Below are 13,675 nucleotides of genomic sequence, written 5' to 3'. Positions count from 1 at the left end.
CTGAAGGTCCTAATATTGGTAGGTAAAATGAATGCATAAATACGTAAATATTCCTAAAAAGAGAGGAAGTTCTACTTTTTAATCTCTAAACATTAGTTTTGGAAATTGGCTTGTTTAAATTTTCTCAGGTACATACGATACTGCAGTGTCTATATTGTTAAGAACGAGGCAATGTACCTTACGACATGCATGCATACATATCCAACGGTAATAGGCACTGTAGTGGCTACAGGTGTTATGAAATACATGAAATGTATTCACAGTTGCGAATACAAACAACTATCAGCTGTATAAGAGAATGACGACAATATTTGCTAGACTGGGACTGGAACCTGAATTCGCCACTTTACGTGAGTTGTCGTCTTAACTACTTCGGCTATTACGGCAAGAAAAAAAGAATAAAAGTGAGATAGTGTTAATACTTTCATCCTTCTTTACCTCCTGTGCATTACTGCAGATGACGTGTCACTGAGCACATTTGTAACAGTACATCTTGAAGCTGAAATTAACTTCGCAAGGAACTGCTGCTACGAATAAACTATAACTCATTTGGGATGCCACTCGCGTTTTTATTGATATAGACACGAGAAACTATTATTGATCACAACGTATTGAACATATATTTCCACAGTCATTATATCTGGGTAAAATAACATGAAATACATCCTGCCACAGACAACATGTCTGTCTACTGTAACCGTCAGAACTAGAGAATAAAATTACATGAATCAAATTCTACTATTACAGACAACATGTCTGTACCTAGCGACGGTCGGAGCTGTAGTAAATAAAATTGTACGAAACAAATACTGCTGTAACAGACAACATGTCTGTCTACTGGAACGGTCAGAACTGGAGAGCCGGATTGCTCGAGACACTTCGTGCGCCAAGCCAGCAAGGAGTGACCCGAACGCCACCGAAGTGCATCGGCAGTAATATCGTCAGTCTTTTGTTTTAGTAATACTTTGATTTTAATAATTTTGAAATGACTGATTGGTAGCTGGCTGCTGAGAGATGTTTATTTAAAAAAATGAAGTAATTTGGATGACAGGTTTAATTAATAATAGCAACTAAAGTTTAACGTTTTGGCGTCCTACCGCCGAACACAGCAGCCAATCACAGAGCAGCAGCAGCATGCAGGCGGTCTTTCTCACGGGAATGGTACCGAATCTAACATCTGTTACCGGTATCTCATCCCACATTGCGTCTATGCTCCTTGCATCTCCACTGCCCTGGGAATAGCTTCCTGGAGCCTAATATGATGGCTGAATAAGCCAGAAATATTACACTATCCACGCACGACTCAGGACCAGACTTAAACTCCCATACGATATCGTTCCTGCAACACCACCTGTACTCGTCCACACACATGCATGCGTGTCCGAAGGAACATGGCATTGTTCTTCTTAACAACACAGGCACTGCAATATTTATCTGCTGATACCAACAGTAACTTTCAATTCAAATGTTCCCCCCTGAACGGGAATTGAATAATTTGTGTACAAGTACAGAGTGTGATGCAGGAATGGTGACGTAATGAAGTTTGGGTCTGGCCGTGAGTCGTGCACGGATAGCCAAGGTGACTGATCGCATAAAGCGGAAAACCGGGTTCGAGTCCCGGTGTGGCACAAATTTTCACAGTCATCATTTCCTTATACAGCTGACGGTCGTTCGCATTCGCAACTGCGAATACATTTCGCGTATTTCTCAGCTACGGTTGGCGTGAGCGAGTGAGGAAGGCACACAGGCAGAAGCCGAGGGAGAGGCAGGCAAGGCGACTGGCTACCTGAAGGCGAAGACGCCGGCGATGGCGACGAGCGCGGCGAGCGCGGCGAGCGCCAGCAGCAGCCGCCAGTGGGCGCGCGGCGCGCACCGCTCCCCGCGGAAGCCGCAGGCCGGCTCGGCGCGCGGCTGCCGCCCGCCCACCCACCTGATGGGCCGGCTCTCGTCGAAGTACCGGAACTCCTGCAACAGCCGCCCAAACTGGTCTGTAAATGCTCGCAAAAAACAGCTGTACATCACAGATTTGTTACTTCAGATGTTGTACAAACATGTGCACATAGTCGTACAGAGTATTACGATATTTAGTTAAAAATTGGTAATGGTTTATTTTCCCTCGAGAAGCTGGGAAGTGCGGCTTGCAGAGCTCCTGTGCAGGCCGTAGCATGATCTACACTGAAGCGCCGAAGAAATTAGTATGGGCATGTGTATTCAAATACAGAGATACGTAAACAGCCAGAATACGGAGCTGCGGTCGGCAACGCCTATATAAGACAACAAGTGTCTAGCACAGTTGCTTTGACCGGTTCACCACTTGGTGTAACCATTGGCTGCTCAAGGTCAATCCTTACAAGACCCAGGCGATCATTGTAGGCAAAACCACCCCTTCCTTCCGCCTCCTCGATTTCTATCTCACTATCTACGGACCTTCTATCAACCTCACCCCTATCCTCAAGTACCTTGGCGTCACCCTTGAGCGTCGTCTCTCCTGAAACCCCCCCCCCCCCCCCCAATCTCCGGATAATCCAAGCCAAGGCACACTCCTGACTGCGCCTCCTCAAGCTCCTTTAGGGTTGCACATGGGGTCTGGACCCCTCCACCGTCCTCCACACCTAAACTACTGGCCATTAAAATTGCTGCACCACGAAGATGACGTGCTACAGACGCGAAATTTAACCGACAGGAAGAAGATGCTGTGATATGCAAATGATTAGCTTTTCAGAGCATTCACACAAGGTTGGCCCGGTGGCGACACCTACAACGTGCTGACAAGAGGAAAGTTTCCAACCGATTTATCATACACAAACAGCAGTTAACCGGCCTTGCCTGGTGAAACGTTGTTGTGATGCCTCGTGTGAGGAGGAGAAATGCGTACCATCACGTTTCCGACTTTGATAAAGGTCGGATTGTAGGCTATCGCGATTGCGGTTTATCGTATCGCGACATTGCTGCTCCCGTTGGTCGAGATTCAATGACTGTTCGCAGAATATGGAATCGTTGGGCTCAGGGGGGTAATACGGAACGCCGTGCTGGATCCCAACGGCCTCGTATCACTAGCAGTCGAGATGACAGGCATCTTATCCGCATGGCTGTAACGGATCGTGCAGCCACGTCTCGATCCCTGAGTCAACAGATGGGGACGTTTGCAACACAACAACCATCTGCACGAGCAGTTCGACGACGTTTGCAGCAGCATGGACTATCAGCTCGGAGACCATGGCTGCGGTTACCTTTGACGCTGCATCACACACAGGAGCACCTGCGATGATGTACTCATCGACGAACATGGGTGCACGAATGGCAAAACGTCATTTTTTCTGATGAATCCAGGTTCCGTTTAGAGCATCATGATGATCGCATCCGTGTTTGGCGACATCGCGGTGAACGCACATTGCAAGCGTGTATTCGTCAACGCCATACTTGCGTATCACCCGGCGTGATGGTATGGGGTGCCATTGGTTACTCGTCTCGGTCACCTCTTGTTCGCATTGACGGCACTTTGAAGGGTGGACGTTACATTTCAAATGTATTACGACCCGTGGCTCTACCCTTCATTCGATCCCTGCGAAACCCTACATTTCAGCAGGATAATGCACGACCGCATGTTGCAGGTCCTGTACAGGCCTTTCTGGATGCAGAAAATGTTCGACTGATGCCTCGGCCAGCACATTCTCCAGATCTCTCACCAACTGAAAACGTCTGGTCAATGGTGGCCGAGCAACTGGCTCGTCACAATACGCCAGTCACTACTCTTGATGAACTGTGGTATCATGTTGAAGCTGCATGGGTAGCTGTACCTGTACACGCCATCCAAGCTCTGTTTGACTGAATGCCCAGGCGTCTCAAGGCCGTTATTACAGCCAGAGGTGGTTGTTCTGGGTACTGATTTCTCAGGATCTATGCACCCAAATTGCGTGAAAATGTAATCGCATGTCAGTTCTAGTATAATATATGTCCAATGAATACCCGTTTATCATCTGCATTTCTTCTTGGTGTAGCAATTTTAATGGCCAGTAGTGTATAAATCCCTCATCCGCCCTATCCTCTGCTATGCCCATGCACCTGGATCACGGCCCCTCCTACCTTCTACAAATCCCTTCAAATTCTGGAACGCATGTGCTCCGCCTCGCCTATCGCATCCGCCTCCCCTCCCCCGCGCGGATTCTCTACGACCTAATTCTGTTCCCACACCTCCTTTTCCTCGAATGGATACAGATCCTTTACACCTCCCACAAACATGCTCCCCCTCACCCACTTGTCTCTCCCATCCTTTCCCATCACCATCCGCTGCCGCGCCTGTACTCCCACATCCCGCCCGCTCTCCATCTCTCCACACTCCATACCCTTGCCCAAGGTGGCTTCCGCCAATTCCCCCTCCCTGAAGATGTCCTCACCCCCTCCATCTACCCCTCCTACCAACTTTGATCCTCCCCTTCCTCCCCCTGTGTTTTTTCCTCCAGGGCACCCCCTTTCCCTTCTACACTCCTGGAAATTGAAATAAGTACACCGTGAATTCATTGTCCCAGGAAGGGGAAACTTTATTGACACATTCCTGGGGTCAGATACATCACATGATCACACTGACAGAACCACAGGCACATAGACACAGGCAACAGAGCATGCACAATGTCGGCACTAGTACAGTGTATATCCACCTTTCGCAGCAATGCAGGCTGCTATTCTCCCATGGAGACGATCGTAGAGATGCTGGATGTAGTCCTGTGGAACGGCTTGCCATGCCATTTCCACCTGGCGCCTCAGTTGGACCAGCGTTCGTGCTGGACGTGCAGACCGCGTGAGACGACGCTTCATCCAGTCCCAAACATGCTCAATGGGGGACAGATCCGGAGATCTTGCTGGTCAGGGTAGTTGACTTACACCTTCTAGAGCACGTTGGGTGGCACGGGATACATGCGGACGTGCATTGTCCTGTTGGAACAGCAAGTTCCCTTGCCGGTCTAGGAATGGTAGAACGATGGGTTCGAGGACGGTTTGGATGTACCGTGCACTATTCAGTGTCCCCTCGACGATCACCAGTGGTGTACGGCCAGTGTAGGAGATCGCTCCCCACACCATGATGCCGGGTGTTGGCCCTGTGTGCCTCGGTCGTATGCAGTCCTGATTGTGGCGCTCACCTGCACGGCGCCAAACACGCATACGACCATCATTGGCACCAAGGCAGAAGCGACTCTCATCGCTGAAGACGACACGTCTCCATTCGTCCCTCCATTCACGCCTGTCGCGACACCACTGGAGGCGGGCTGCACGATGTTGGGGCGTGAGCGGAAGACGGCCTAACGGTGTGCGGGACCGTAGCCCAGCTTCATGGAGACGGTTGCGAATGGTCCTCGCCGATACCCCAGGAGCAACAGTGTCCCTAATTTGCTGGGAAGTGGCGGTGCGGTCCCCTACGGCACTGCGTAGGATCCTACGGTCTTGGCGTGCATCCGTGCGTCGCTGCGGTCCGGTCCCAGGTCGACGGGCACGTGCACCTTCCGCCGACCACTGGCGACAACATCGATGTACTGTGGAGACCTCACGCCCCACGTGTTGAGCAATTCGACGGTACGTCCACCCGGCCTCCCGCATGCCCACTATACGCCCTCGCTCAAAGTCCGTGAACTGCACATACGGTTCACGTCCACGCTGTCGCGGCATGCTACCAATGTTAAAGACTGCGATGGAGCTCCGTATGCCACGGCAAACTGGCTGACACTGACGGCGGCGGTGCACAAATGCTGCGTAGCTAGCGCCATTCGACGGCCAACATCGCGGTTCCTGGTGTGTCCGCTGTGCCGTGCGTGTGATCATTGCTTGTACAGCCCTCTCGCAGTGTCCGGAGCAAGTATGGTGGGTCTGACACACCGGTGTCAATGTGTTCTTTTTTCCATTTCCAGGAGTGTATTACCTCCTCTCTTCCTCCCTCCTTCCCTCCCTCCTTCCCCCAGGCTTCCACACCCCCCCCTACCCTTAACGCTCCCCCTCCCTTCTCCTCTCCCACTGGCATCAACACCCTTCCCATCTCCCGCCTACCCACACCTCTTCCCTTTGGCAGGTCCCCCGTCTTTGTGCTTGAACAGTGCGTTTTCATGCACCGTAGATCGTCACCGCAGTGCTCGTGTTAATCGTCCCGTCAGTGCATCAGTGTCTCTTTCGTCCAAGCTCCTCTGTTCAAGTGTGACGTTCTGTCCTCTACGTTGTGTGCAGTGTTGAACGTCTTTTTCTTTTGTTATCCGAGCAGTGCGTTAGTGAACGTCTTCGTTTGTTTTCTTATGTTTGTCTCCCGTTTTTGCCATTCATGTATGTTTGTTTTTCTGTAGTCCTGTTGTACTGTATGTCTTTTCTGTGGCCGAAGAGTGGCATAAATAGGTCGCTGCCGGCCTACCTTGTTTGTGAAGGTATCAAAATGACAATAAAGAAAAAAATAGCGCAGTTGTTAGATCGGTTAATGCCGCCACAATGACGGGTTATCAAGATTTAAGTGAGTTTGAACGTGGAGCTGTAGTCGGCGCATGAGCGATGGGACACAGCATCTCCGAGGTAGGGATGAAGCGGGGATTTTTCCATACGAACATTTGAAGAGTGTACCGTGAATATCAGGAACCGGTAAAACATCAAATCTCCGACATCGCTCCTATCTGGCGAAAGATTCTGCAAGAACTGGACTAAAGACGACTGAAGATTCAGCGTGACAGAAGTGCAACCTTTCAGCAAATTGCTGCAGATTTCAGTGCTGGGGCATCGACAGGTGTCAGCGTGCGAACCATTCAACGAAACATCATCGATATGGGCTTTCGCAGCCGAAGACCCACTCATGTACCCTTACTGATTGCATGACGCGAAGCTTTGCGCCTCGCCTTGGCCCATCAATAAGGACATTGGACTGTTGATGACTGAAAACATGTTGCCTGCTGGGACGAGTCTCGTTTCAAATTGTATCGAGCGGATGGGCGTGTACGGTTATGGAGACAACCTCATGAACCCATGGACCCTGCATGTCGGCAGGGGACTGTTGAAGCTGGTGGAGGCTCTGTAATGGTGTGGGGAGTGTGCAGTTGGAGTGATACGGAACCCTTGATACGTCTAGATACAACTCTGACAGGTGACACGTCACGTAAGCATCCTGTCTGATCACCTGCCTTTATTCATGTCCATTGTGCATTCCGACGGACCTGGGCAATCCCAGCAGGACAATGTGACACCCCACACGCCCAGAATTGCTACAGAGAGGCTACAGGAACATTCTTCTCAGTTTAAACACTTCCGCTGGCCACCAAACTCCCCAGATATGAACATCATTGCTGTTCAGAAGAGGTCTCCATTCCCTCGTACTTTTACGGATTTATGGACAGCCCCGCAGGATTCATGGTGTCAGCTCCCTCCAGCACTACTTCAGACATTAGTCGAGTCCATGCTACTGTACGTCGTGTTGCGGCACTTCTGCGTCCTCGCAGGGACGCTGCACTATATGAGACAGGTGTACCCGTTTCTTCGGTTCTTCAGTGCATATCAGTGAGAAAACCGCCTTTGCCATACTCTAAAGGCGTGTGTCCATAACCAAGTAAACTTCAGCGAGTCGCTTGCAGAAGTTACTTTGGCAACTTGACGTGGAAACACTCCCAGCACGTCACCTTCCGCAAGTTCCATCAACAGAAGTAGCTTTTGCAAGTTTCTTGCGTCTTGCTGCAACTATTTGTCGAAGTTTCCAGTCGCTGGAAGTTTTTCTAAATCTCGCAGAAGTATTGTGTATTTAATATAGGTACTAAAATGCAGCGCCGAACAGGGGAATGGGACAAAGTGAGATGCGCCAAAACAAATGTACCATAGCAACCCTAAACATATAAGATGGCCACTACAGCTAAGGAAGTGCGAAATTAATTAACAGATTTATTTTTTTCACCGCAAGGAAGATTAGAATGGCAGTACAGATGTCTTTAAATTTCTGCAGATTTTTTCTGTTAACACAAACACAAACGCATTATATTTGTAATAAAAGTAATAAATACGGTTTGGAAAAATCGAATCTGCCGTAATTAAAAAGCTATCCATTGGTGATACAGCTTGTCGAATTTTTGTATCCTGTTTTCGAATATTTGATTGTACGATAGATAAGATGTTTTCAGAACTAGCATATAATAATTTAAGTAAGTTTTTAATGTGATCCAAGTCCTCTGATTTTATCTCATTCAACATTCTTGGTAACTTGAGTATGTACGCCTCTCTATCCATTTCTTCCCCTTAATATTTCATTTTTTCTTAATTTTGTTTTTCGTAACGGTTTTTCTTCAATAATAAAAACTAATAATATTAATATATAAGAAACTATCAGCCTCGATTGCGGTAATGAAACCAACCTTTACCTAGGTTTCAGCCCAAGTAATTGAGCCTTCTTCAGAAGATATACCTGATTTTATAATATGTCTACGAGGGCATGGTGTAGAAATAAAACTAAAACAGCTTGAATAGGCGTAGTCACATTTTAAAAATGCGGTACATAGGTACTAAGTCACCACCAAGACCTAACTGAAACTACGGCGAGCGTCTCGTCTCCATGGACGCCGTGCGGTGGGCCTCGGGAGCTTACGTGAAACTGAATGAAAACAGTGGCTGAATGGAAATAACATCGAAATCAGTCACCCTCATTGCGGGATCTGAGGGCGGCCACCGTAATCAAGCATTCCGACAGTCTGGCTTCTCATCACAATCAAGGGAACAGAAAACTGTGTTTCCATACAAGTAGCTTATTTGCCTGAAATGTCAATGTCTAGCCATATTATTTGTACTGTACAATCACATTTGCAACGCTTAAGTAACATCTCAAAATCTATATCAACCTTTAGACCATAAAGGTTTACATTTACATCGTTAACGAAATGTAAAATCAAATGCGCCGGTTCTTAATTGGAAATGCAGGCACATTTGATATTTATCGATTACAGCAGTACCTGCCACGGATGAAAACCAGCGGTTTGAGTAAACTGCACATATTTTTTGGCGTAGAAACCGAATATGCAATGAAATGGGGGTTCCCATTTGAAAATACGAAGCTGACCCCACCCGTGCAGGAGGGGTGTAGCACAGACAGATGTCCCCTTTACTAATATTAAGGGGAGGTTTACTATCTTTTGGTTCAAAAAATCGATTTTTTAAAATTGCACTTTTGGATCCATAAAAGTGTTTAGAATCCACCCCTGAAACGGTTTTTCCGAATACGGAACGGAAATGTTTGTTATTCGCGGTTGAACAAAGAAATGTACGTGCCTGAAATCGGTCTTTTTCACACACCAGTTTTTTTTCTTTCTGAGGACGAGTTATTGTACCGGTGCTTGAGAGGAAACACACAAAATTCAAATGAAAGTTTGGAAGCGTGTGTTTGGAAGTTAGCTCCCAAGCATTTGCATTCTGGTGCGAGGAGTGTGGAGATTGCGACTTTCCTAGCAGTGATCAGCTTCAGCGAAGGGTATTCAGCAATTTTGAAGACCGTGACAACGATGGACGTCACCCTGGGACTCTATTCGAAGCATTTCGCCAAGCATTCGGACGACCACCGGATTCAAGCGGCCGAAAATCGCTTGTCACCGGCTGTACGAGCGGCTCTGGAGCAGCGCAGGGTGGCCCAGATCGAGCAGAACGCCCTCTGTGAGGAAGAGGAAGGACTAGTTTACGGACCCGGAACAGCAGATTGAACTTAAGTTGCTTAATTTGCATTTGTATGTAGTCAAAACTTTAAACGCGTTTTTCTCGAAATGTCTTTTTTTATTGCGCGGTATGGTAACTTCAGATCTACTGAACCGATTGGCATGATTCTAACTAAATTGTCTAGGAGTTGTATCACTCTTATTCCGATCAATCAACTATAAATATTTTTACTTGGCCGACGAAGTCGAAAAATCAATGAAAAAAGAACCCTATTTTTTCAAATGGCCGCCATTTTGTTTCCTATGGTCCAAATAACTTAAGCGAGGTACAACTCTTAAAGAATCTTATATACTTCGCTAACGTCACTCAATTTTGATTTCAGACGAGCAGGCTGACCTGTGACATACCGCGCGTGGAGGTCTACATCGAAATTTTGTTTCGTTCCGAGGGCACTTCCGCCTTTGCTCTTCGACATTTCCTGTCTAAAAAATTCCAGTTTGTAAAGGAAATATCAATAAACTTTTTGACCAAATTTTACATTGATATCCATAACACATCCCGAGAAAAAATTCTCAGAACATGCTTTTTTAAGGCTAAGGATAGTAAACCTCCACTTAACTTTGCACCTACAACACTCTTTACGTACGATGCGTCGCTTTCGGGATATTTGGTTTTCTCTAGTTAAAACAGACCGCTTTAGGATCAAATATATTAATACGAGATTTGTGAACGGAAATTCTTAACCCCCCTCCCGCAACACTCTAACCTCGATAATCGGGTAACCGGTAACCGAGATGTATTCTATCCTAGCGTGCCAATAATGTTACTCATGTCAGCTTTATTTTTTTTTTTTTTTAGAAAATGAAAAATGTGTGTGAAATCGTATGGGACTTAACTGCTAAGGTCATCAGTCGCTAAGCTTACACATTACTTAACCTAAATTATCCTAAGGACAAACACACACACCGATGCCCGAGGGAGGACTTGAACCTCTGCCGGGACCAGCCGCCCAGTCCATGGTGTTGTGTGGAGACATTGGACTGTAGACAGCTCTTCTGTAGAACGATTACAGGTGTTTTTATTATCCTGTGCTGTGTCACAGACAACTGGATATGAGAATTCCTCATAGGTACTCTCCCAGGTATTATACACCGATAAGCCAAAACAATACGACGTTGGATGCCGCCTGGTGGTGTTGCGGGCACTTAACGTGGTAACTAAAGTATCTGAGCGGAGTAGACACGGACGGGGTATCACCCTAGCGAAGATCTGGGTGCCAATGACGAATTCCATTGAGAAAAGCGACCTTAACAAAGGACAGATTATTATGACGCAGAGCCTGAGAACGAATATCTCGAAAACGGCGAAGATGGTTGAATGTTCACGTGCTACTGTCGTGAGCATCTACGGAAATAAGTAGGACAGTGAAACTACCACTAGGCGCTAAGTGGTTGGGCCAACTCTTCACAGAACCGGGGTTTCGGAGGCTTGTCTGTAAAGTAGAATAGATGGTGATTTGTGGCAACTCCGCCGAAAAAGCACAATGCTCGTGCACGCACAAGTGTTTCGGACCACGCTGTTCATCGTACATTGTTGAACATGGAGCTCCGCAGCTGACCACCCTTACATGTCCACATGTTGATTCAGCGACATCGTCAGTTACGATTGAAGTGGGCACGGGACCATCGGGATTCGATCGTCGGTCAATGGAAACGTGTCGGCTCTTCGGGTCAGTCACATTTTTGTTACGCTAGATCGGTGGTCGTCTCCAAGATAAACGGCGGGTCGAAACGTGGAGCGCGCAACGGACGCAGGCTGGTGTGAACAGTATTACGCTGTGGGAGATATTCTCCTGCGCTTGCATGAGACTGTGGTAGCAATCGGAGACACGCTGACAGCTGCGAACCACCTGTATGCCTTCACGCTTGAGGTCTTCCCCGACGGCGATGGTATCTTTCAGCAGTATAACTGTCCGTGTCGCGGAGCCAGAACCGTGCTTCAGTGGTTTGAGGACCATTGTTGTGAACAGACGTTGATGCACCGATGACCAAATTCGCCTGATGTAAATCCTTTGGAACCCATCTGGGTCGCTATCGGGCGCCATCACCGCGTACGCAACTCAGCGGCCCGTTATTTACGCGAATTACAAGACGTGTGCGTAGACATCTAAAGCCACATACCACCACAAAGCTACTAGCAAACTGTCGGATCTCTGATACGCAGAATCAGTGTTGTATTTCGTTCCAAAGGGAGACAGACAAGGTGTTAAGCTCGTGGTAGTAATGTTTCGGCTCATCAGTGAATGGTTCGCGTGGAAAGAATGGACGTTGATAAAAACATCGTATTTTCTTCACACCGACCACATGTTCGAACTTCTGTAACGTGTCATTTCTTTGAACGGTGTCAGAGACGTGGCTGCGGTACTTATTTAGCATTTATAAAGGGTGTTTATTAATGAGTATCGCGGTTTTAACGCTTTATAATATTTATTAAATTAAACTTACAGTTATAAATGATATGTCTAATGAAAGAGCAACTCAAAATATCTTACCAAGAACCTTGTAAATGTTGAATGTGAACACTGGCATAGCGAAGTACGCGATTGGTTGAATTTCACTGTACCCAAGCGCCGGATAGGCCGCTAGGGGCCCAATGACAGGGCTTGCTTTGCATGGCCTCCACGTTCACCCTACCGAACGGCATGCGATTTTTTCCTTCATCAAGGATCGTGTGTACGTGCCTCCGCTACCAGGAGACCTCCCTGAATTAAGAAACCAGATTGAAGCAGCTATTGCTACAATCACTGAAGACACACTTATCAACGTTTGGGAAGAACTCGGCTATAGACTTGATGTGTGCCGTGTGACAAATGGTGCTCACATTGAACATTTATAAGGTTCTTGGTAAAACTGTTTGAGTTGCTCTTTCATTTGACATATCATTTATAACTGTAAGTTTAATATAATAAATATTATAAAGCTTTAAAACCCCGATATTCATTTATAAACACCTTGTAGCATCGAAGTAAAAATAAGAGGAGTTGTCTTATCGTCAAAACTTGAAGATAACGTTCGACATCTCCATTGCCCCAAAACCATTCCTTCAGAGGTTTTGACTGCTTCGAGTGGTGAAAGTTGTCTGATCAAACATGGCAGCTTGAGTCGTTTATAATTTATGAGAGCAAATGCGTCGTATTACTTGATGAAATACGCATTGAAGACCATACAACGTTTGAAAATGCGTTCATGACACTACAGCACCGTTATATTTACCATTTAGAACAATTATCGAGTGCACAACAGAAATTACGAACAAAAAGCAAGGAATCATTCTCCGTGTAGATAATACTGTGATTATGTTTTCGGGGCATCTAACACGGTGGCGTCGGCTTCAAAACAATGAACAGCGTAAGTTTGTTGTGCCAGCTCCCCTGATTTTGTACCTCCACGGTTACCGCCTAGTTTCGTTGTCTTTAGTCGTGCACTGTGCTAGGGAGGGCTCTTGGAAGTTCCGAACTTCTACCCATTAACAGCACGTCTCTGTCGCAAGCCTGTGCCCATCAAGCCAGAGAACGCAGCCTTGCGACTATCGAATGCCACAATTAGGAACCGGAGACTTAACTGATTGCTAGTTGCATTGCTACTTGGATGTGCATGCTCAACAGCGACGGCGGATCCGAATGCTTGCCTTAGCAGAAGCAAGTGCGGCAGCTTGCAGCAAACAGTGGTTTTGATTGTCGTACAGCATTAATTCTCTTTTCTAGAGTGTTTTTAAAGAAGATACCATTGGTATTTATATTGAAACTGAGAGACAGATGTTAGTTCTACGTATGGTTTGTTTTGAGAGGAAAACGTTGTGCAATAACATTCTTTGAGCACTGTGTAGAGGAAAAGATTTTAATTAAGCTTTTTTTCTGAATGCTTTCTTTAGCGGGATAGAAGTTAAAAATACGGTAGATATGAGACTGTAGTGTCACACTTTTATTTTACGCCTCCAACGTAGCAAGATTATATCGATTCTTAATATTAAATAGACA

General features: G+C 46.7%; 1 protein-coding gene across 1 annotated transcript in view; it reads right to left on the bottom strand.

The window, feature by feature from the left end:
- LOC126158651 (guanylate cyclase 32E-like) overlaps positions 1–13,675 on the bottom strand; it is a 660,283-nt gene that overhangs the window by 362,464 nt on the left and 284,144 nt on the right. The window contains exon 10 of the mRNA XM_049916459.1: positions 1,787–1,965. Within this exon, the coding sequence (XP_049772416.1) occupies positions 1,787–1,965 (179 nt within the window). The remainder of the gene's footprint in view (positions 1–1,786; positions 1,966–13,675) is intronic.

This window comes from Schistocerca cancellata, chromosome 2 (genome assembly GCF_023864275.1).
Source record: "Schistocerca cancellata isolate TAMUIC-IGC-003103 chromosome 2, iqSchCanc2.1, whole genome shotgun sequence".
In the NCBI taxonomy this organism is placed as follows: domain Eukaryota; kingdom Metazoa; phylum Arthropoda; class Insecta; order Orthoptera; family Acrididae; genus Schistocerca; species Schistocerca cancellata.
This window is presented reverse-complemented; position numbering and strand designations above follow the sequence as displayed.